Source organism: Nilaparvata lugens, chromosome 7 (genome assembly GCF_014356525.2).
Source record: "Nilaparvata lugens isolate BPH chromosome 7, ASM1435652v1, whole genome shotgun sequence".
NCBI classification, from domain to species: Eukaryota; Metazoa; Arthropoda; class Insecta; order Hemiptera; family Delphacidae; genus Nilaparvata; species Nilaparvata lugens.
In genome coordinates, this window is record NC_052510.1 from 61108637 (window position 1) to 61131178 (window position 22542).

The window sequence follows — 22542 nt, forward strand, 5'->3', positions numbered from 1 at the left end:
TTCAATGGATGAGTCGGATGAATCTGAGGCAGAAGAAGGAGGGGGCAATAAGAGTGTGTCTCTAGTGATCCAATCTGAGGGGGAAGTTGGGGGAGAGGATTCCCTAGATGAAGACGTTGACGAGGAGGGAGAAGAAGAGGAGAAACAGGTGGTGGGACGTGCAAAATCAGGGGTGAAAGGAGATCAGGATAAAGTTCAACAAAAAAATCTCGTGGTTAGTGGAGGTAGCTCCAACGAACAATCCAGTCTGCTTTTGGAATACCATTTGTCAACCGAAAACCAGAGTGTAAGCCACAATAAAAGCTCGGCGTCTTTGAAGAGCAGTGCTAGTATGACCATGGATATAACATTGGCATCCCGGCGTAGCAGAAGTAGGCGATTTACACAGCAGCGTTTAGAGATGGATAAAACTGGTGAAGGTGAACCGAATCTGGGGAAGATTTTGGACGGTTTAGATGTGATGAATATGTCGGCGAAAAATTTGTTGGAACCGATTGAAGGTGAAGTGTTGAGAATATCGCCTCTGAAGGAGATAGCTGTGTCAGTTAAGAACGACCGGTCCTTGAGAAGTCGAAATAACAGTGTTGTATCGGAAAAGAATAACATATCTTTGAGGAGCCGTGATGATAGTGGTGTTTCAGATAGGAACAATAGGTCTTTGAGAAGTGGGAATAAATCTAATAGTGGTGTTTCAAATGAGAATAACAAATCTTTGAGAAGTGGGAATAAACCGGTGGTAGAAAAAGAACTGAATAGTTCTGGGAAGTCAGGTAAAAAACGTAGTTCCGTAGCCAAAGAGCTGTTCAGCGATAGTAGTTCTGGGAAAGATACGTCTGGAAATAATTTAGATGGTTCTCAGAATCTGTTAGATGGCTCCGTACAACCTTTGGACCAACAAGACGATGGGGAAGTTGATAGGAGTGAGAGAGATGTAGGAGCCAATAGGAGTAGCGCTAACAGTCAAACAGAGAAGAAAGTGGATGAAGAACTGAAGAATGGAGATGGGGATCTGATGAATATGTCGTTGGCAAGTTTGAGAAATAGGATGCGTGGAGAGGCTGATAGAAGTAAGGTTGAAGATAATGGTTCAAAAGAGAATGGACGAAGAGGGGAGGATGTCAATGTGTCTCAAGTAGAGGGTTCAAAAGAAAGTTCCAAGGGTGGTGATGATATTGTGAATGATACACAGAGAGGAGAACGGAGGAGAGGTAAGAGGGGGAGAGAAGGTGTTAACAAAAATGCTACTCCGGAAGAAGAGAATAGGGGTGATGTGTCCATGGATGTAATCAATGATTCTCAGAGAGATGAAGGGGGTGTTGGTAACAGGAGTTTACGAAATAGGAGAGGGAGAAGAGATGCTAACAAGAGTGTAACTGAAAAAGACAGTGAAAAAGAGAATGTGGAAAATGGTGATGTTTCTATGAGAGGAAGAGGAGACGCTAACAATAGTGTAGCTGAGACAGACAGTACAAAAGAGAAAGGGGAAAATGGTGATGTTTCTAGGAGAGGAAGAGGAGACGCTAAGAAAAGTGTAGCTGAAATAGACAGTATAAAAGAGAATGTGGAAAATGGTGATGTTTCTAGGAGAGGAAGAGGAGACGCTAACAAAAGTGTAACTGAGACAGACAGTTCAAAAGAGAAAATGGGAAATGGTGATGTTTCTAGGAGAGGAAGAGGAGACGCTAACAAAAGTGTAGCTGAAAAAGACAGTTCAAAAGAGAATGTGAAAGTGCTGATGCTTCTATGGAAGTTGATAATGATAATTCTAAACTGGATGAAGTGGATGGGGTTAACAGAGGTTTGAGAGACAGGTCGGCCGCTAAAAGACTGCTTAACACATCTGTAAATGAGGAACAGACTTCGAAACAACGCGGGAAGAGTGCTATCGATAGAGAAGGCTCGAAAGAGAATGGTGAAGATGTCCCCAAAACTTCTCTGAGAGAATCAAGTGGTAGAAGTTTGAGGAATAGATCACGAACAAAAGGGAAATCGAACGAAAGTTTGAATGAGGATCAGAGTCTTGATGACTCAATGAATTTTTCGGTTCATGATTCTCTGGGTTTTGTTACTAATGCCAAAAAGCGTGCCAGTCTGAATGTTTCTAAAGGAGATTTGTCGATTCAGGATGATACTGACTCGCCGATAGGAGTAAGCAGTAGGAGCTTGAGGGATAGATCGAGAAATAGTAATGATAAAGTTTCTCAAGGAAGTGCTGATTCAGATGATGTTAGAAGAATGGAGAGGTCTTCGAACGGAGTAAGAACGTACACTAGTGAGGAGATTGTTGGTTTCAAACAAGCCACTCAGGAGAACTCGCTAATGTACAACAGTTTGGATTCGATCCGCGTTGACCCCTTACAACTTCCTCAAACTGACGTCAACGCGTCAGCGATAGTCAACAACTCGTTGAATTCCACTAGAGCTGATCAGAACTCATCTAACCGAGGTTTAGACGAAATAATGCCGGCACCCAGGTCGCTACCGGCGCGTAAACGGCGTTTAGTGGCCCCAACCGGCGGTACACCGTCGTTTTCATTGGCCGCTCAGAAAAAGAAGAAGAAAACCGCGGAGGGAGAAAGTGACTCGATTGCTGCTTTGGTGGAGAGAGAGAAGGAGAACAATCAGCTGGCAGTGAACAGAAATGGCGAGGTTGTAGCCGCCAAAGTCAACTACAAGTGTCCCAAACTGAAGAAACCTGAGGTGTGGGTGACTCCACGTCTCTACAAATGGCTGATTGAGAAGATAGAACCCCGCTACAAGCTGCGGTCCCGTTTGAGAGCGGAGGAATTTGTGGATCTGTTGTGTTCTACGGTGAAAACGGTCATCAAAAAAGAAGAAAACTACGAGAAGGAGGTTGAGGACCTGAAGTATGAGATGGCGCGACTGAATATGGTGGAGAACTTGCACGAGTTTTTCATATTTATCTACGAGTATTTGCCTTGGCGCTTTCAGGATAAGTCTATACCTCTACCGCAGTCTTTTATTACGGGCAAGGTTGTCACCTACGAAAAAGGTACTCTTTATGATCCGATTTTGTAAAAACGTTCTAAAAAATTCTATTCACATGGATTGTATATTATAGACTACTTATATTATGTTTTACGTCATTCATGAATTTTATTTGAAAGAAAGTATTTGCGAAAATTGTCAGTCAAATTTCTGGTACAAAATAATGATGAATTTCTTCTAAAATAAAAGAAACTGAATTTTATTTCTTTCAAACGAATTCTACATATTTATATTGTAGTAAGTACCTTCAATATATGAAGATACCTTCAAATGTATGATCAGATTTTAGAGGATTCTCAGATTGTATTTTGAAATAGAATAATAGGATCACAGAATGTAAAATAGATTGAATCCAAAATAAGAATATGCTAAAACTAGTGCAACCTGATTTTGAGTTATGTTGATAAATAATAGCTGATTTTGTGTATTTGGAAGTACAGGTTATTTCTAAATGATGGACCCATTTTCAAAAATTGGTATTTATTAAAATAAAAATGCAAAATGGACAATCTTTATACCATTTGAAAGAGAAAGTTTCAAAGTTTTTTTTTAATACCTTACAAGTGTTGAATGTGGTCTCCGGCTGCTGCACGGCAAACATCTACGCGGTAGCTAAACTCGTCCCACACGCGAGAAAGCGTATCTGGTGTTATTGAGTGCACGGCAGCAGTGATACGGTTCCGCAGATCGTGCAGCAGCCGGAGACCACATTCAACACTTGTAAGGTATTAAAAAAAACTTTGAAGCTTTCTCTTTCCATCGGTATAAAGGTTGTCCATTTTGCATTCTTACTTTAATAAATACCAATTTTTGAAAATGGGTCCATCATTTAGAAAGACCTTGTAAAAACATAGGATCAGAGATTGTAGAATACGGTATATTGAATTTAAAATCAGAATTTAGTAAAAACTAGTGGCATCTGATTTTGTAAAGATCATTGGGAGAAAAAATGTTGGAAAGAACACAATTTTAGTATTCTATGTTTATAAAATGTTGAAAATTTATAGATTGCATAGAATTCCAACATACTTTATGCTCTATGATGTTACAAGTGGTCTCCAGTTTTAGTGGATTTACCACTCTTTATTTATAGGCGTGCTTAGAGGATTTTGTATTTCTCGTTCATATGCTTATGATTTTCTGTAGTGTTACTTCAAAAATACTCAAATTGTTTCTCAAATTAAAGTATGGAAACTATAATCGTATTTTATTACTTTTCTCGTAGAATACTGAGAGTGCTTTTCTATTTAGCTTTTATACTAATCTACCGTATTCAGACATGTACAAAATTCTAATTTTATATATTTCATACTGAATATATCAAGCTGACTTGAATTTATTTGCCAAAAACAAAATACAAAAAAGCTTTACAAAAAATAAATTTAAGTATATGCTACTGCACTTAAACCAAGATACATACATTTATTTAATTAGATATAATAACGAAATGATATCCTTATTCATGATATTATAAATAATAGTTATAAAATGAAGATTTAATTTATGTTCACATGCATAAGTACAGTAGGTGAGGCAAAAACACCGGCAAAAGGAAGATTCCTTGTGCGCCAGTGTGAGTCGTAAATCAGTTTAATCAGGGATTTAATATATAAACTTGAATTTGGCGTATGAAGTGTTCGAAAATGTAATTTATAATATGAAATTGATTATTATTTAAAAGTCAACGATTGGAAATAATTCAAGTTCAGCCATGCCTCTATGGCTTATTAATTTAGAATGTTGTGTTTGTAATTTAGCTTAGAAAATTTGTTAATTATCAACTTTCTCATTAGAACTAGCAACTTTTATAATTATAACTATAATCCTACATATAGTATCTTTCATATAGGCTATTATTCATTCTTGAATTTTAATGTTGTAACTGTATATTCCTATACGTTCATTTTATGCATGCCTATTAATTTTTAAGGGTTTCTAAATCTCTTTTAAGCACCTTTTTCAAATTTTCAAGATTTGTAAATATACAGTATTATTTTCAAATTGTACGGTATTTATCTTATTGAAATAAACCTCTTATTAACCTCCAATATTTATAGAGAGGTTCATATGACTGCCAGCATTCATTATTAATTATGTTAAATATATTCTCATTCAATAAATGCTAATAGTTAGAAATAAATATACCGTAGTAGGAAACTAACATAATATTATTAGTTGTTTCTAATTTTTTTTTAAAAATTCTAGTTTCATTCAAAATTTAGACTTTTTGAATAATATTATTAAGTTAATGTTCTAGATTTTTTTATTTTAGACTCTAATAGTATTTATTTTATTTTATTCACAATTTGCTCGTTTATCTGAGTATTGAAGAGCGTGAATTGTATTTTGAAAAGTGTGACATAACCAACATTTTGATTTGGACAGTATACAGTAGTATGAATTGGAAATGGGACAGTTTTGGGCATGAACCTGTAGTGATTTTCCTCATGTTAAGTATTTGTACACAATGTGATAAATATTTAGATTGTGTATTTTAGGTTTCTAGATTTATTTATCATTGTGAAATTTACGCTTTAAAGTAAGTGGATTTCGTGGAAAAGCATATCATACTAGTCAAGTTTCGTTTCCACCGCCTTCTGTATCAGATATTTGTGATCAAGTCATCATCCCGGTACATCCATAGAGAAAAAATAGCTTACTAAGATATCCAATGGTATAGGGCGTTTATGTACCAAAATGTCACTGATTGTTCAAGCCGATTACTGTCGATTATTAGGGCCAAGCCACATGAGGTGTGTTCCGGACAAGACCAGGAAGCTCTCCTATTGGGATGTCGTTCGGGAATCAGCTGATAATCAGAGCTTCCTGCCCTGCCGACCCGTCTGAGAGAATCCTCATGTGGCTTGGCCCTTACTTTCTTGGCAGGCTGAGTGTGAGAACGGCACAGTATGAGAGACTACCAGCATCAAATATCTTCACGTAAAAACAACTATCGGATTGAGCAAACAGTGAAATTTGGAACAAACAAAACGCCCTATACCATGAGATTCATTCTTATGCTACCTTTTGTATAATATGGTATATTTTATTTATATCTATCATCTAATATTGATTTTTGATCCTTGTTAATAATGACCAATTCTATTCATATACAGTGTAAGTCATATGTATGGGAACCCTTCAATAAATTGGAGACTGTTGTAGATATAATACTGTAACTTTCAGGATAAGTATTGGTCAAATACTCTACCTTTTGACGTACAAATGAATTTCAACCCCTCATAAGGGAGTGACTTAGGGGTTGTAACTCAATTATTTTAAATGTAAACACCCATTGTGTGGTACATCATTTTAAAGGCCTTTTTAAACCAAGAACATGGCATCAATAGAAAAGTTCTATGATGCTTGTATCCAAAATGGCGGCTGATTGAAGTTTTAGTTTTTAAAAAATGAGGGGTTGTAACTCAAATTATCAAATGAACGCCCATTGTGTGGTACATCATTTTGAAGGCCTTTTCAAAACAAGATAGAATGATGTCGATAAAAATGTTTTATGATACTTGTATTCAAAACGGCGAGAGATTGAAGTTTTAGTTTTTATTTGAAACTTCAATCATCCGCCATTTTGGATACAAGTATATCATAGAATATTTTTATTGACGTCATTCTACCTTGTTTTGAAAAGGCATTTAAAATGATGTACCACACAATGGGTGTTTACATTTAAAATATTTGAGTTATAACCACTCATTTCTTTAAAAATTAAAAATTCAATCAGCCGCCATTTTGGATACAAGTATCATAAAACGATTTTATTGGTGCCATGTTTCTTGTTTTAAAAAGGTCTTTAAAATGATGCACCACACAATGGGCGTTTACATTTAAAATAATCGAATTACAACCCCTAAGTCACCCCCTTATGAGGGGTTAAAATTCATTTGGACGTCAAAAGGTAGAGTATTCTACCAATAACTTATCCTGAAAGTTACAGTATTATATCTACAACAGTCTTTAACTTATTGGACGGTTCACATACATATAACTCACTCTGTATATATTTTATAACATAAACCGTGAAAAAACAATTGGTTTTTACGGGAGTGGCAGATTAGTGTTTAATTCCTTCAATGTGTACACTCTCATAAGAACTAATGGTTTTCCTAAAGCCGTGTCCACAATGAATAAATTTTCGACAAACAAGTTTGTTGAGGAGCTCAGGGACAAACATTTTAAAAAGTTTGGACAATCATTGTTTTTCAAACAAAAAATTACTGTTTTTCCAAACATTTTCAGGGTTGACAGCTGTAAAACATAAAACCTGTTCTTCCCACTTACACGCGTTCTCACTGGCCACGGGCAAACATTGTTTGTCAAACATAATAAAATTTGTCCAAACTTTTTTGTCGAACATTTGTTCAGTGTGGATACGGCTTAACCTTCCGGCAGTCGCGCTGTTGTAAAAAGTACAACAGTGTCAGTTTTTTGCTGCACAAAACTATTGAATGGACTAGTGTCAGTGAATGAGTCACCTATGCATTCCAAAACTTTCTCCCCATCACTCCACTGAGTTGCAGTATCAACCGAGCAATGGTTCAGTCTTTAGGTGCCATTAAGTCGCGACAGTGCATAAGTCGCACTGTGCAAAAGATAGGGAAAGACTGTATACGGGAATGTAAACGAACCAATAACACAGAATTGATGGCTTTGCTTGGTGTACCTTATTGGGTTAAGAAATGGTAATCAATCAAATGTTCTTAGGCGTAAAATAATCCAAGAAGATGGAAAAAGTAATTATTATACAATTAATTAATATGTTTTGACAGTAAACAGAGTACATAACACTCGGAAAATTTGATGTTGTACAAAATACAACACGCGACTGCTCGTGTGATTGAGTAGGGCGCGACTACCGGAAGGTTAAGAGCTTCACAAATGTGTACTTGGCTAAGGTCGAAACATATTGGAGCTGCGAAGGTAGGGTAGAAAGTAGAAGGAATCGGAGACTTTCAGATAGATGCATTACTTTTCAACACTCAGCTACCTTCGCCACTTCACATGCTTTGCCATACAGTATTTGAACTCGTTTGAAAATACCACCCTTACAGACGTTACTACTATAGAAATAAAGGTATCTGAATTACAAAACTCTATTCACCAACAATATTTACATAATTTATTTACACCAAAAATAATATACACTTTCTGACTAGAGATTAAAATCGAGACGGTAGTATCTAACAAGCAGTGGGTCACGAGTTCTTTTGAAAGAACGCCATCTTCAAACGATGCAGTTTCACTCTGAGGGCTAGCACTACAAGCCCTGCATTCTTCTTGTACCATTCGTAGTTGTAATGCAAGTGAATTTTCCAGTGCTCGTCCAGAAATCTCTTGTAGAAAACTGATAACTTGTCTGGGGACATGGGCTCGTTGTCAAAGTCCTTTTTATGAGTTGCCAGGAATTTTTTCCGTTCCTGAAAATAGAACAAAAAAGGTTAGCGAAATGAGTTTTGAAGTGACCAACATGAATTTACAAAATTATAACCTATTAGTTCAAATATTTATAAAAGAAGTCTATGGTAGAACCATAGAGAAAGAATAGCATAAACTATTAAGGACTCGCCACACCAAGCTCGCCAGTACCGCCGAGGTAGTACCGCTGGTGGTAGTTTTCTCGGCTGAGCACGCCACACCGAAAAACGTCCGCTAGCGGTAGTCTCCGAGTAGTGAGTCTAGTAGTGGGGGGAGGGCGTGACTACAGCACTCAGCACTGCGCTACCTCTTCGAATCGCCTGCCATGTATTCAGGTTGAGCTCGCTTTGTCCGCCGTATACCTCTCAGCGAACTTTGTTGAATCGCCTAGCAGGCGGTCGTAGGTGGTAGTGCGCCGTACTACCGCCGCGGTAGCGAACTCGGTGTGGCGCGCTCAACCTGAATACATGGCTAGCGATTTTTAAAACTTCGCTACCGCCGCGGTAGCGAGCTTGGTGTGGCGTGCCCTTTATGGTATCTTTTCTCTATGGTTGAGAATCTGTTCTACCCTTTTTATGAGTAATAGCATAAGCTATTAAGCTATCTTTTCTCTATGGTAGAACTGTGACCGGCACAGTAAAAATATAAAATTATGAATTTTTATATCATTATCAAATAATAATACACTCTAGATCTAGTCTATCAATAATAGTCCTACCATAGCGAATAAAAGTGGAGAAGGTAAACATTTAAGCCTAGTTTATACGATGCCAATTGGCGAGACAGTTGTCTATGGACAATTGTCATTACGTGGTTACGGATTGTCAGAGGCCAGGCCAGTTAAACGAGAAGATGTTTATACGCGGCCAACTATTGGCACGTCAGTTGACAGCTAAACATGCCCGAGTTCTCGTCATCTGTTGTGACTGAACTGGCAAAAACAAGACAGCACTACTGGCCTACACCGTTCACACGGCGCCAATTGTCGCGACAACTGAGATTCCGAGAGGTGGGGGACTCGCTGGGCCCAATTGACTGTCCATAGTCTACTCCCGGAGACAGTTCAATTGTCGGGACAATTGGCCTGAAGTGTTTATACGAAGACAATAATTTCATGCGGACAATTGTCTTTCCAATTGGCATCGTATAACTAGGCTTTAAGCTAGTTCCCACATATTAGTGACAGTGAACCGGCACGGTCAAAATAAAATTTCCATAAGTTGTGATGAGCAGCACTTGCTGGATAGATTGCGTCATTAGGTCAAACTTTAAAACACAAGATCAAGATGGGTGGCAGTTAAAGTAAACTTAAAAACTCTGTATTGCCTCCTCATTCATTGAGTAAAGCGGCAGGTTCACAAGCTTTGCCCGAAGCACCCTCTCAATATCTTCACTCCCTGCGCACGGAGACTCACTGACATCCTGTTGAATATTCATTTTTTATGGGAATATTATCCTCACCTCCAAACAATCACCTGCTATGCGCATAACCGAGAGTTGTATTTTATTTGCGTGTATTGAGTTTGATGACACCATCGATCCCACAAGTGTTAGTAATGGATGGAGCAGAAGGCATTAAATATATAATAGGCCTACTACCCAACGGCACTGTCAATTCTGTAGGCAAGTTTGCAGTGGAATCTCCCACAGACTGTCCAGTCATCCCATACTTGGATACTGATGCAGTTCTGGCGGTACATGGGCCAGTCAAGACCCTGATGTATCCTCTAACTTGTCTACAGGCCTAGAAAAATACTCGTGGTCCCCAATTGTATACGTCTCCAAAGTAGGCGCTAGCACGTCTACCAATTACCAGATAGTTTCGGAAATGTAAGCAGAGAAGAGTAGGGTAGAGTGAGGGGGTGTTTTCGACAAACTATGATGCTACTTCCAGAGACGGAGGCGTTACCCATGGATCCCACAGTTTGGGGTATTTTACATTCCTGCTATTTCCAGATACGCGAGTACCCTGATGCCCTCAGTCTGAACTCCCTTTGGAAACCCCAAAACCCCCCTAGAGGCTTCACTGTGCCCAGCTACTCCAAGTAGGTTCTAAACTCAGTGGTACGCAACACGCCCAAGACTAACTCAGTATATTCAGTTCATGACCGGCAGTCGCCAGACAGACTTCACCAGAGCTTAAAGACTGTAGGTCCATTCTTTGATGTGTATTTTTGTTCTTGACCTGTCTTATGACAGTTTTTTATGTTCTTGACTTGTTCACTTGCGGCCATACTTATGACCACGCCATGAACAGAAACTCATTATTATTATTATTTTCTCATCCCATTGCATACACATACCCGTGTGAGACTCTATGTAAGCATTACCCTCAGCAAAAGAAACCAATTCGATTTTCAGTAGAATATTGATACTTACCGCTATGAAATGTGTATTGTGAGCTATCCAGAATTTCTCGTTCCATTTTTGTACCTCCTCTCGTTGTATTCGATACTGGCGCTCCACGTCGTTCTCATTTTTCGGGATATAGAACTTTACTGCTCTCAGATTGGATATTGGATGTGGCTGACCAATAAGATCATTTGTTGGATTGGCGGTTTCCCCCTTGTTCGATGTAGACGATGACGATACATGGCGTAAGTTAACCTAGAAAGGAAATGAAAATATTTTAATTTAATAATTGATGAATGAGGTAAGGTGTAAGTGATACATTTATCACTGAATTATAGTGAGTTGAGAAAATCAATTATCAGCTTGCCAAGTGCATAATTATGTACATTGAAAGCTATTCCATTTTTCAGAAATGATAACTTTATGTTCAGTAATTCAGTATATTCAGTCCATGGCCGGCAGTCGCTAGACAGACTTCGTCAAAATATAAAACAATAACTAAATATGGCTTTACATTGGTGTTGTGTGACTAAGACCTTGTAAACAAAGTCTGCATCCAACGTATTTAATTTTATTGTAGAGCACAGTTAAATTGAAACATAGAGACGAATGGAGATTGTATTGAATAAAAGATTGAACATAAATTATTGAATACAAATTCAAGAAGGAGATTTTAATGAATGTCATGGGTTCATGATTAAATTTTGGTAGGCAAATTAGCTACGGTGAGACACGTTTTCGTCAAATTATATTGACAATATTATCATTTTATTGATTTTAAGATTATTTGAATATATTATGAATTTACTAGAATAAGAAGAATTCAAGAGATTATTTGATTGAAGTTACTTACCAATTGGCGAAGAATGCGTCGTTCCATGCACTTTGACATAAGTGGTGTTCATCAGAAAAGACAAAATGAATAATAAAATGATATTTTAACTGATTCTGTGGGTATTTTAAAATGATTTTTGAATAAAGTAGAATTAGAAATATAATTATAAACGTTAAAAATTAGCAATTTGTGTACTATTATACCACTATGATTTTAAGGTTAGAGATCATTTTGTTAGGAAAGGGCCTTGGGACAAAGTCAGCTGAGCAGATCAATTTATCGATTCGATCATATTCTTGTTTTAATTTGTTTGAAAATAATAATTAAATGCAAAAAAAACGACAAGTGAAGAAATTTAATCAAAATAATTAATTCGCAAATATATATAGACAATATTGGTATTGTCATTGTCTAAATTATTAGGAAGGCAGTGTATTGTTTTGTGCAGAAGGAGAAACTAACCTATAAATTTTTGTTCTGCTTCTGCTTTTGAAATAGCAGTCTATTTTAGTATTTTTGTGAATCTTTTTTAAATTTAAAATGTCTTTTGATACTAATTGGGATGTTGAAAAATATAAATCTGAATTTGATGCAGAAGATCATTGGAACCTCAGGAAGTCGTTCCTGCTTGCACATAAGGACAAGTATCCTGAAGAAAAGCTGATATGTTTGGCTCAAGTCTTTTACAATGTAGAATTTCTTGGATGCAAGTAAGTTTTAAGTGTATATACTAAAGTGCAGCCTATTTTTTCTTACTAATATTAGTTTCCAATCAGATTCCAGTATATTTTTCTTACTAATATTAGTTTCCAATCTACTATCAGATTCCAAAATCACACCCATCAATAATGGGTCTATATTAATATTATTTATAATAGAATAATTCTGTGGCTTGGTGCCAAAACTACTAATGTCAATTTTTTTCAAAAATGAGTTTAATACATCACTAATATCGATTATTTTCAGTTTCTTATGTGCCAATGTCCTATCTCAAAGCAATAAGTTATAAAATTTATACTACCAATGTTATGATTTATTTCCACTACACTCTCAAAGTGCGAAAACTACCAATGAAGACATGATGCTTTTAGATTCTCATTCATACTCCGTGCCAGAACTACCAATGTCGACTATTGCACTTCTAGCACTCGCATTTCCGTATCGAAATGCCGTAGTTCGAAAATACAAGGTGATCTTTCAAGCTTATTTGTGAGAAAGTTGATATTTTGACATAGGTAGGTCTTGCACCAAGTTACAGAATTATAATTCTAATTTTCCAGTTATTTCTAAAATCAAGCTTAAGTAAGTACAATTCAATTAAACTTTTTATGTCACCACCTTATGCATCACAAATGTGGTTTACTTAAGCTTCAACTTTCAAGCATAATAGACGCGACGGACTCTATGATTGTTGGCCCAATGACGATTAACACAGGCTGCCGTTGGTCTAGATTGACCACTGGTCACATTGCGGGCTAAGCCAAATTGAAAAGATATTAATTTTAACATGAAGAGGGGAAACCAATTTCTCCTTTTACAGTTTGTAGCATGGACAGAGTAGTGGAGAGGAGTAAGCATGCTGCGCACAATTGGATGCTGACACAAGAGTAGGGAGACTGCTGTTAGATAGAGGAGGTGATTAGTGAAGGAAACAGCATTGGGCCTCTCTGTCTGTCTGTGTGAAAAGTAATATCTCTCAGAATATAGGCATTATTAGAATTCCGCTTGTTCCAATACTTGAGGTCGTTGCCAAGGACTGGCGTTTCCAGAAGTGTCGGAACTCCTACAAGGTCATTCACGCTGTGGAGGTGCTTGACTCCCAAAAAGAGGTTCCTCGTAAAAATCCTATGCTTAGTTCGCCATAAGAGACAATGCATCCTGTTAATGAACAAAACACTTCGTCCTTATAGTTGAGACTTTATGGTCAAACATAGTGAACGGCAAAGGTAGAGAGTAGCTGGAAGTGTTGAAAAGTAGCCTAATGTATGTTTTGAACATAGTGATGCTGCAAAGTTAGGATGGAAGGTAAAAGGAAACTTGAGACATTCAGATACATGCATTACTCTTCAACATTCTCAGCTTACTTTCTCTCCTAACATTTATACCGCTCCACTACGTTTTGTACCTTAAAGCAGGGAACCCACTATGCCGTCACCGTCAGGCACCGTCCAGCACCGACCGTCACCGTCAGTCGCCGTCATTTTTCCGGCGATAACCCACTTGCTCCGTCAGAAACCGGAGCTAACCAGAAGAAATGCATCAGTTGCGATGGAGAGTTCATCAGACGAGGAGGAATTTCTAGTAATAGCCGCAGCATGTGCTGAAGAAGAAGAGATACAGAAATGAAGGAAGCATAGGTACTGGGTGCACGAAATCTTCAGAAGAAGAAACGAATATGGTGAATTTCATCATTTGTTTGACGACTTGAAAAAAGACTATGCTAAGTTAGAATATAAATGGAAATAAGGAAACAATAGTAAAAACACTATTTTTAGCACTTTCGCAAGATTTTATTGTCAGACAAATAAGAAGATATTAGTACAAGTAGGTTGTCAAACCAACTATAGTTTTGGCTGTTATGTGTATTTTACTTCACTGATAGTTGAATGTCGACTGGAAGAATGATAAAAAAACGGACCGGCTATCCGGCAAGAATGCCCCAAACAGCAATGGTGGCCGATGGTGACTGACGGAAACGGTCGTAGCCGGTGACGGACGGGTATAGTGGGTTGCCGTTCGTTTAAAACAATGCAAAGCAATGTTGCCGGTACGCAACGGTGACGGTCGGTGCCAGACGGTGCCTGACGGTGACGGCAAAGTGGGTTCCCTGCTTTAAGTAGCTTATGTCAACGTTTTAGAGTAATTATAAAAACTGTAACTCGAGGATATGATCAAATTGGATGCATGTATGTGGAAGTGCACGCGTTCTCATGCTTGACCTAGCATACATATGAGAAACAAAATCTGGAAAGAGCCATAGGAACACACACACTGAACGCGTGCACTTGCTGGTTGCGTTCAGTGTCAGCAGCTACATGCAAGTCATAACGTGTGGCTCTTTCCAGATTTTTTCTCAGCTCATGCATGATCTGACGTGCACAATATGAACACAGCCTCATCTCTTTAATATTCTCAGCGAACTTCTCTCTCACCATTTGCCTCCACTATGTTTTGAACCTTAAAGTAGCTTATATCAACGTTTCACAGACACGTACCGGTAGTAATAAAAAAATTATGTTGCTTAAATTGCCAAATGAATGCAATTACCTTTGCTCTAGGTAGAGACAAATAAGGGATTGGAGCTTGTGACTCTCATTTTAACTATTTTTTTTTTATAATATTTTCCAGAAATTTTCAATACTTAAATTATGACATAGCAGTCCAATGTTTATGATTAAATTTATTTGCTTCTACTCTCGTTTGTGGGGCGCTTTAGGACGCTGAGACCTCTTTTAACAAGGAAAAGGACTTAGTGTTCCTCAAACGTGAATAGAAGCTATAGCTTTTAATTATAAAAATCTGGTTTGGCGCACTCACACAACTTTTCTTGCCGTTATGAAAATTGATCACCTGACGCTAGTGTTCACGCGCATCTCAAGTCTACTATTCAAAGCTGGTGACGGGACAATAACGCTAAAGACACACGAGGTCTGCTTTCTGTTTAAATTGTATGCGGGTCTGCTATCTCTTCATAGTGTATGATTTAATAGAATCAACAGTTGCCAATAGTTTGCAATTGGATAATCACATTTTGTCGATTTTTGAGTTTATTTTTAATTTTAGGTGAAAATGTTACTGGACATTAATTGTAGAGATTCTCATGCTCAATCATTTCCACTCGAAATTTTTTGTTTAAATTGTATCTGAAGCCTGATAATTGGGAATCTAAAATCAAACTTTGCATAGATGGGGCAGAGCTCCTGAAATTTTTAGAGATATGGGACTTGTGGCAGTTGATAGAGCTTATAAATGACTATTTTAGGTATCAATTTGATCAAAATCGTTGGAGTCGTTTTTGAGAAAATCGCAAAGACCCCTGTTTTTGACATAATTTTTGCCACTTTAACAGCCATCTTGAATTGCATTTGATCGAAATTGTTCGTGTCGGATCCTTATATTGTAAGGACCTTAAGTTCCAAATTTCAAATCATTGCGTTAATTGGGAGATGAGATATCGTGTACACAGGCACACTTACACTCATAAACACACACATACAGACCAATAACCAAAAACCACTTTTTTGGTCTTAGGGGACCTTGAAACATATAGAAATTTAGAAAATGGGGTACCTTAATTTTTTTCGGAAAGCAATACTTTCCTTTCCTACGGTAATAGGGCAAGGAAAGTAAAAAATAGACTGATATGTCGTAATTTAAGTATTGAGAAGCGATCATTAACAAGCAGTTCGTAATGGAAAAGAAAATTAAAGAGTATTTTCTAGCAATCGTTTATGTTGATCAGTTTTTGTTTCATTTTCATTACTGATAAGGTGGGTACTAAGGGTACTCAACTATTTCAAATAATTTAGCTCTTATTGAATGAAAAAGACTAAGAAATTGTCAAAAAACCACTGATTTATTGATAATTAGAAAGACCGGTTTCGGTTATTACACCATTGTCAATCTCTGATAAACAGTGGTTTTTTGACAATTTCTTAGTCTTTTTCATTCAATATGAATAATTACCACAATATCAACTTCTCAACTACACAAAAAGTAATTTAGCTCTTCCTACTGCATGAACATAGTCATTAACTTCGAGTGATATTTTTTTGCAGGTACCCAGACAAAACGATGAAACTCGTCGAAGAGCTTTCGAAAGATATAGCAGCCGAACACCGCGAGGAGAAAAAGTCGAAATTACAGCGGACATTTGTGACTGCATCGGACGCTGCCGGTGCTAGAGTCAAGGGAACCAAGCATATTAAGTGAAATTTCCATGTATTTCAAACAATAATTACAGTGCAGTTGAAGTTCCACAAACTAAGATTACATTTAACATATAAAGAAAAGATTCAATTTTTGTAATTTAAACGGGATAAAATATGTAAGTTGGATCGAGATCAGTCTTAAGCCCGGTCTAGACGCTCAAGTTTAGCTTCAGTCTTTTGCTCCAACAAAAGTCGGAGCATGTAAGTCGTTGCGTCTGGACGGTAAAACGGATGGGTCTTCAAGCTTAAGTCGTCAAACTCAAAATGTATCGGCCGGGAATCTTTTTCCATCAAACCGTCCGTCTTTTGCCTATCCACCAAAACCTAAATCGCATAAAAATGGAAGAAGAGAAATTGTGATATCAGATTCGGATTCAGCGCCCTCAAATTAATAAAATGCCTCGCGAGTACTTGAAAATAAGCAAGTTATTTTTATCAATTGTATATAACGTCATTTAATCATTTTTTTCTTTCTTGATTCTCATGATACTCTCAGAATTTGATGTTGATATTATGATTTACCATCATGATATATTAAGATGTACTATATTGTTGATAAGAATACTATCTACAAAATTTCAATCCATTTACAATCACTGTGTCTCGAGATATGACATGTAAACAAAGCCATTTAGCGATTAACAGTAATATTTTTGTCATTATGTTGTTAAATATAACATTATCCAGTTGAATCAGCGAAAAAAATACGAGTACTAGCTCTTCCATAGTTGATGACGAACTGAGCTTGTGAGCACAAAAATAGGAAAACGGACGACATAAGACGGATGCGTGTGGACGCAATTTAATACCGTCTTTTGCTTGAACCAAACGATCCGTCATTTGGTTGAGCAAAAGACTGATGGCATACTTGAGCGTCTGGACCGGGCCTTAAAAATATATTTACGTTACTTGAGATAAGGTCGTTTGCACAGTATACATTTGAAGTAAGTCGAAACAGTTGGTTGATTCAACTTGAAATCCGTTTCACACTCTGAGTTTATTGATTGATTCTTTATCACAAAGGAAGAGTTCATATATTAAATTGTTTTAGACGAAGTGCTCGTAAAAGATGGAACATTCTGAAATACACTGAGATTCGGTTGACACTGTGTAAATGGCAGTTGGTATAGTTTTAATTGAAAGAATGAGGGCCATATGGACTACCTACGTTTAACGCTAAACCAGGTTCACTTGTAGATATGGTTGTATTTATCATAATGTGTTTCATACGGGGTTTAAACGGACAGCAAATATTTCTCCGTTTAAACCGAGTATCTGCATGCGGGCCTTAGACATCGCTGTTGTAAATACCACCATACAGGGTCTGTATAACAAGTAACCGGACTGACCTCAGGAAATTTTTTATTGGCAAAATATGTACAATTTTTCTTCAGGAATCTTCAAAGTAGTCCCCATTGGAGTCGATAACACGCTGATACCGGATTTTCCAATCCCTGAACGCTCCCTGGAAGTCGGCAACCTCTTTGCTGTCTAGAACCCTCGTCGTAGCACGTTGAACGTTTTCCAGAGTCCTGAACCGCGTCCCCTTAAGTTGTCTCTTGATCTTGAGGAACAAAAAGATGTCCGGTGGTGCCATAAACGGGATGTAAGGAGGATGTGGCAACGTTACCCTCGACTGTTTGGCCAACTGCTCGGTGACGAGCAGGCAGGTGTGCGACGGAGCATTGTCGTGATGGAGGATCCACGAATCGGCAATCCCCGGACGGACTTGATGAGCCCGGGCGGTTAGTCAACGGAGCACCTCTCTGTAGTACTGGCCGTTCATTGTAAACGTTTACACTTTGGCCGGGTGGCACAAACCCTTTGTGAACGGGTTCATCAAGTCCGTCCGGGCATTGCCGATTCGTGGATCCTCCAACACGACAATGCTCCGTCGCACACCTGCCTGCTCGTCACCGAGCAGTTGGCCAAACAGTCGAGGGTAACGTTGCCACATCCTCCTTACATCCCGTTTATGGCACCACCGGACATCTTTTTGTTCCTCAAGATCAAGAGACAACTCAAGGGGACGCGGTTCAGGACTCTGGAAAACGTTCAACGTGCTACGACGACGGCTCTAGACAGCATAGAGGTTGCCGACTTCCAGGGAGCGTTCAGGGATTGGAAAATCCTGTATCAGCGTGTTATTGACTCCAATGGGGACTATTTTAAAGATTCCTGAAGAAAAATTGTACATATTTTGCCAATAAAAAATTTCCTAAGGTCAGTCCGGTTACTTGTTATACAGACCCTGTATTTATTCAAAATCAATTTCAAAATCAAATCAATTTATTGCCATTCTTTTTTTACAAACAAGTGATACAAAAACATTCTTATAATGTTATAACTAATTATAATCTAAACTAATTTAAAAACATATTCAACGAATGTTTTCTTTTATTTTAATATTGAAATAATGGGCTCTCCCAGAAAAGCTAATGCTTGAGCTCTGGAAGGTTGGTTTTAATTTAAATTACAGAACTAGGTTTCTTGGTAACACCTGCCACATCTTCAGCTGAACTAATCTGAAGATGTTGTGGAGTTGCCATCAAACCTGGTTCTGTAATTTGAATTTATTTTGAACAAATTTGCATATCTATGGCCCGATCGCACAAAAGCCGGTTACATTTTAACTGTGATCAACTTTACGAGAACCAATCAGAGAAGGCTTTTTTGAAAAGACGGATTTTTTGATTGGTTCTTGTGGAATTGATCAGGATTAAAATTTAACCGGCACATGTTTTTCAATTAGCCAAAATGGCTACCAACCAACCAACCAACCAACCTTGTTCATGACACTGTCTATCTGGAATACCTAGTCTTCGACAACGACAAGTATCAAATAATTATGGAGGAATGCCAAAACATCTCTTCTCATACAATTAAATAATAGTTTTAATTTCCTATATTAACTGGTGTGATATTGAATGGAAGGCCACGTTATCTTCCTAATCTGTTGTGATTATTTTATCAATATAAACTAATTTATTAGAAGTAAAAACACCTCACATAAGATATTTAAGTTTGTACTCAAATGACAAATACTTGAAAAATGTATGTGTGCACGCAGAGAGCTGTCAGGCGTTCTGTGCTTGAAAAGTCTTAGACCCGGTTGCAAAAAAGCCGGTTAAATTTTAATCGTGATTAATTTCACAACAACCAATCAGAGAAGGCCTTTGTGATAAGACGGCTTCTCTGATTGGTCTCGTGGAATTAATCACGGTTAAAATTTAACCGGCACTCAGCGTCCGAAAGCGCCCCACAAACGAGAGTAGAAGTAATAGCTTTTAATAATAAACATTAGACTGATATGTCATAATTTAGGTATTGAAAACTGCTGGGAAATATTTTAATATACAAAAAATAGTTATAAAATGACTACTTAAATGAGTCACAAGCTCCAATCCCTAGTCTCTACCTAGAGCGAAGGTAATTGCATTAATTTGGGAATTTAGGCAACAGTATTTTTTAATTACTACGTGTCTGTGAAACGTTGACATAAGTCTAACTGGTGATGAATTCTTTTTTAATCTCCATTTAAGACGGCTTCTCTTATTGGTTCTCGTGCAATTAATCACGGTTAAAATTTAACCGACTTTTGTGCAACCGGCACTTGAAGAGGTATATCATCTTAGGGCCAAGCCACATGAGACAGTTTACAGATGATTCAGGAGGGCAGAAAGCTCTCTGATTGGGCTGGCGTTCGGCAATCAACTGATAATCAACCAATCTGAGAGTTTCCTGCCCTGCCGACTCGTCTGAAGAACGCCTCATATGGCTTGGCTCTGAAGATCACTGTGACCGCTCTTATACCAGGATGAAGTCAACTCTTTGGATAGGAAGGTTTTATCATAATGGAAAGATAGCATAAGATATATTTATTTATTCTAGACACACAATTATTCGTTTTAATCATTGGGATTCAAACTCTTTAGATTGGAAGGTTTTATCATCAAGGGAAGATGACATAAGCTATATGTATTTGTTTATTCATTCAAGATACACAATTATTCGTTAAAATAATTGGGAGAGGACCAACAGGCACTACCCAAAACTGGTCCACCCAGAATGAATACAGTTTATGCTATCGTTTCTCTATGGTTTTATTCCAGGAAAGTATAGCCCATCTATAAATTTATTCCATAAAAAAATTCTGAATTCAAAAATTAAATTAAAAAACGATAAGTTTATTTTGAATAGGGAAATTTTATATTGATGGATGGTTTTATTATATTGTACTCCTTAGCCTGTCAATACTCCTGAAACTTGTAAGTTTCACAACTCTTTGAACTTGTAAATTTCACAACTCTTTAAACTTGTAAATTTCACAACTCTTTGAACTTGTAAATTTCACAACTCTTGAAACTTGTAAGTTGTGAATCACCAATAAAAACCAATGTTCTGTAAAACGAATATAATGTATTGTGAGATTTATGAAATAGGTTCTGATTTTTCTAAATAATAATTATTATTTGTGTATTTGTATTTTTATACTTGAGAAAGTGTAAACCCTAGAATAATATTATAATTATATTTCAATGTACTCCTAGAATTCTGATCATTTCAATCCTTTCTGACTCAATCCTAACTCCCTTATTTCATTGACTATATTATGGTACTCACAAATTGGACGGTCTTCATAAACTATTCCATTAGAAATAAACATCAGAAATAATCAAAAGTGAATTTCTAGTGAGTGTGCACCATTAGAAATAATTGATTATCCCATTAGAAATAATGGAATAGAAATAAACATCAGAAATAATCAAAAGTGAATTTCTAGTGAGTGTGCACCATTAGAAATAATGGATTATCCCATTAGAAATAATGGAATAGAAATTAACATCAGAAATAATCAAAAGTGAATTTCTAGTGAGTGTGCACCATTAGAAATAATGGATTTTTCCATTAGAAATAATGGATCAGGAATAAACATCAGAAATAATCAAAAGTGAATTTCCAGTGAGTGTATACCCTATCTTAATAAAGGGACTTACACATTTTTTTATGTTCTGTTCAGCAAAAGAAGGTTAAACATATTTGTAAAATATTTATTCATTTCAGTAGAATATTTATTACATAATAATATATCTGTATATTGCCAACAATTTTAAATAGTACACATTGATCTTGCACATTTTTCAACAATAAGTTTAAAAAATATATCATACATTGACTGAATTTTGAGTGATTTGAGATCTCACTATTTCTTATACACTTTCAAGTTTTGTTTATACTTTGTAAAATATATCATACATTTACTGAATTTTGAGTGATTTGAGATCTCACTATTTTCTTATACACTTTCAAGCTTTGTTTATACTTTGTAAAATATATCATACATTGACTGAATTTTGAGTGATTTGAGATCTCACTATTTTCTTATACACTTTCAAGCTTTGTTTATACTTTGTAAAATATATCATACATTTACTGATTTTGAGTGATTTGAGATCTCACTATTTTCTTATACACTTTCAAGCTTTGTTTATACTTTGTAAAATATATCATACATTTACTGAATTTTGAGTGATTTGAGATCTCACTATTTTCTTATACACTTTCAAGCTTTGTTTATACTTTGTAAAATATATCATACATTTACTGAATTTTGAGTGATTTGAGATCTCACTATTTTCTTATACACTTTCAAGCTTTGTTTATACTTTGTAAAATATATCATACATTTACTGAATTTTGAGTGATTTGAGATCTCACTATTTTCTTATACACTTTCAAGCTTTGTTTATACTTTGTAAACAATTTGAAATAAAACAGATTAATCGAAATATATTGCTTTTCATTCAAAAATGTACATTATAGAGTTACAGAATTTCATAATTCTAGAATAACAACGTTAATTCTTACACAATAATACAATTATTATTCATACATAATCATTCTAGAATAACAACGTTAATTCTTACAGAATAATACAATTATTATTCATAAATGAATACATAAATTAATTTACAAATTAACAAT

At 36.6% G+C, this 22542-nt stretch overlaps 3 protein-coding genes across 3 annotated transcripts; 2 read left to right on the forward strand and 1 right to left on the reverse strand.

Moving 5' to 3' along the window:
* The first annotated feature begins 4 nt into the window (after window positions 1-4).
* On the forward strand, window positions 5-1804 carry LOC120352239 (uncharacterized protein DDB_G0290685-like). Its single transcript, XM_039431999.1, has one exon. It carries the CDS (start codon window positions 5-7, stop codon window positions 1802-1804), a length of 1800 nt encoding a protein of 599 aa, XP_039287933.1.
* A 6316-nt stretch (window positions 1805-8120) lies between these two features.
* LOC120352493 (COA8 family protein CBG23705, mitochondrial-like) lies at window positions 8121-11977 on the reverse strand. Its single transcript, XM_039433298.1, has 3 exons — window positions 11645-11977; window positions 10819-11046; window positions 8121-8441 (listed from the first exon to the last, which is right to left on the reverse strand). Exons 1-3 carry the CDS (start codon window positions 11681-11683, stop codon window positions 8220-8222), a joined length of 489 nt encoding a protein of 162 aa, XP_039289232.1. The 5' UTR covers window positions 11684-11977; the 3' UTR covers window positions 8121-8219.
* Window positions 11978-12065: 88 nt separating this feature from the next.
* Window positions 12066-17661, forward strand: LOC120352494 (partner of xrn-2 protein 1-like). The gene is made up of 2 exons (XM_039433300.1): window positions 12066-12336; window positions 16405-17661. The coding sequence occupies exons 1-2, from the start codon at window positions 12167-12169 to the stop codon at window positions 16556-16558; spliced, it is 324 nt and encodes a 107-aa protein (XP_039289234.1). The 5' UTR covers window positions 12066-12166; the 3' UTR covers window positions 16559-17661.
* Window positions 17662-22542: the final 4881 nt, after the last annotated feature.